The 2,500-nt window shown below is 43.1% G+C and overlaps 1 protein-coding gene across 1 annotated transcript in view; it reads right to left on the bottom strand.

Moving 5' to 3' along the window:
- Window positions 1-2,500, bottom strand: part of LOC143019917 (uncharacterized) — a 307,819-nt gene that overhangs the window by 60,878 nt on the left and 244,441 nt on the right. The window contains exon 5 of the mRNA XM_076175892.1: window positions 1-177. This exon is cut by the window's left edge and continues 120 nt beyond it. Coding sequence (XP_076032007.1) covers window positions 1-177 — 177 coding nt within the window. The remainder of the gene's footprint in view (window positions 178-2,500) is intronic.

The following is a 2,500-nucleotide window of genomic DNA, read 5'->3' as shown; positions in this document are numbered from 1 at the left end:
GAAGGTTTTGGAGGTTTTGCAGGTTCTGGAGGTTCTGCAGGTTGTGGAGATTGTGGAGGGCGTGGTGAAGGCTGGAAAGGCCTCCTCCACCGCCTCCGCCGCCCCCTCCACCTGGCGCTGTGGAAGGCGCTGGCGAGGCGGCGAGAGGAGGCGACGGGACAGGCGAGATTCCACCTGCTGGAGGAAAAGGTAACATTTTACTCTCTTGTCATCAAAACATAAACTACTAAAAGATCAGCTCGACCTACCAGTACCTCGCAGGATTACGCTTGAATATATATATATATTTACACACACACACACACACACACACACACACACACACACACACACACACACACACACACACACACACACACACACACACACACACACACACACACACATATATATATATATATATATATACATATATATATACATATATATATATATACATATATATATATACATATATATATATATATATATATATATATATATATACATATATATGTATGTATAAGTATATACATAACTATGTATATATTTATACTTAAATGAACGAAGGTATGCATGCACACATGCATGTATACACACGCAAACGCACACACATACATAAACGAAGATGCCATTATTTACGCCACAATAAGTACGCACATTTACATGTGAGCGTACAAGCGTGTGTAATTAAAATGAGCATACCCGGCTGCACGGACTAGGGCTAGAAAAATACATTTGCAGAGATGGTGGTAACATATTATTATCATCCTAATCTTATGAAACATTGTGAATACCGACCCACTTTCTTTTTCCAATTTTTTTTTTTTTTTTTTTTTTTTTCGTATCGAAAGCACGACTAGATTTTCGTCCACGAATCGAACGAGTGCCCACCGTGCGACGTCTCGTATTTCTTGTTATCTCTGAGAGTTCGCCAAGATGAAAAAAAAAATACCCAACTTAACCCAAAGTAAGGCAAGAACCAACAGAGGACACAAGCAGTCGGAACTATTGTATAGCAGAAAGGTAAACACGCAGGAGGTTATGTTTGAAAATAAATCTTGGTAGATATAAAGAAAATGAAAATGAATTGTTTCATCGTCACATGCACGTGTTCTAAAAAATAAGTAAGTATGCTTCTAAATGAATATCGGGATTGTACCACGAAAGCCCAACACAAAAATGTTGAAATAAAGATTTTTTCGTGCTAATGCAAGAACACTGTAATGCCTGCATTAGAGCCTTCGTATGTATGATTTAGTGTGCCCAAAAGGTCCATGAGAAATCATAATTTCAGGAAAAAAAAGAAAAACAAATTTTGTATACGAACATTCACTAGAGATATCAGGATTTCCACCTTGTTTGTTATTTAGGAAATCTGGCCGAACTGCGTGTGTGTGTGTGTGTGGGTGTGTGTATGTGTGTATGTGTATGTTTATGCGTGTGCGTGTGTGTGTGTACGTATGTGTAATCAAGTGGCAGTTATTTTAATTTTCTTCTCTTCCTTTTTCATCTCGATTCAAAATATGTTTGACGTCATGTCGTTGCCCCTGAGTCTCAACAACGCACGATCAAAATCATCGCTGTTCTTCTGTCTGTTACTATCCCGCCATACTAAACTGAAAACGAAAACTTCGCACTAAAAGGAAGCCTTTACTGACTCCACCCAGCTCACTGTACCCATCTACAAGCTTGACGAAAAAGTAAAGGCGGCAAAAATCACTGTCGACCAAAAGAATCTTGAGAAGGCAATCAGAAAGGAGGAACGGTAGACAACTAAAATGATCAGTATTCTTCTATGTGAGGAGATAAGTCTACAATCTTATAAATGATGTGTGCTTCGGGTCCGTATGGGTGTTACTCAAGAGACTTATGCAGTTGGGTTGGTAGTACTGGTGGTGGTTTGTGCAAATGCCTCTTGGCAACGAAATTATTTGTACTCGTTTCAGAAAATACACGAAAACTCCTTCCATGCGTGTCTTGTGTGAGGTGACGTGCTGGTCACATTAATATATGCTCTATGAAAACAAGTTGCGACAACACTAAGCCATTCGTGACAACACTTGACCCGGCCAGGTTGCCAGAACAACCCTAATGTTTACATGATAACAACCCTGGCCGGGAGGGAGGAGGCCCTGCCCACTCTCGTCCGTTGCCATGGCAACAACCCCACGAACTTCGCACTTGCAAACCTCACGGACTTCGCAAGGGCCAAATGCCACGCGGAGCATCCTCCCACCACTCCAAGGGGGAGATCCCCTCAGAGTAAAAACCTTAATGTAACTTTCGTTGCTGGGTTGAGCCTCGGCCCGGGGCGGCCGACGTCTCGGACGGACCGGGGAGTCCTTCGCGCGTCGAATGTCTCCGTGGAGAAGGGCCCCGGAAGAAGGGCCCCATCAAGAAGGCCCTTAAGGAGGGCCCCGCGCTCAGCTTGGGAGGTCACTAGGTCGCTCCGGACAGGCGCTGTCCGTCGTCACCTCACCTTTAAAAATCGGAACCTGGTCCAGGACTGACTGACTGA

The sequence above is a fragment of the Oratosquilla oratoria genome, chromosome 38, assembly GCF_046742065.1.
Source record: "Oratosquilla oratoria isolate Oo_2021 chromosome 38, ASM4674206v1, whole genome shotgun sequence".
In the NCBI taxonomy this organism is placed as follows: domain Eukaryota; kingdom Metazoa; phylum Arthropoda; class Malacostraca; order Stomatopoda; family Squillidae; genus Oratosquilla; species Oratosquilla oratoria.
The sequence above is the reverse complement of the archived record's forward strand: the minus strand, read 5'-3'. Positions and strand labels throughout refer to the sequence as shown.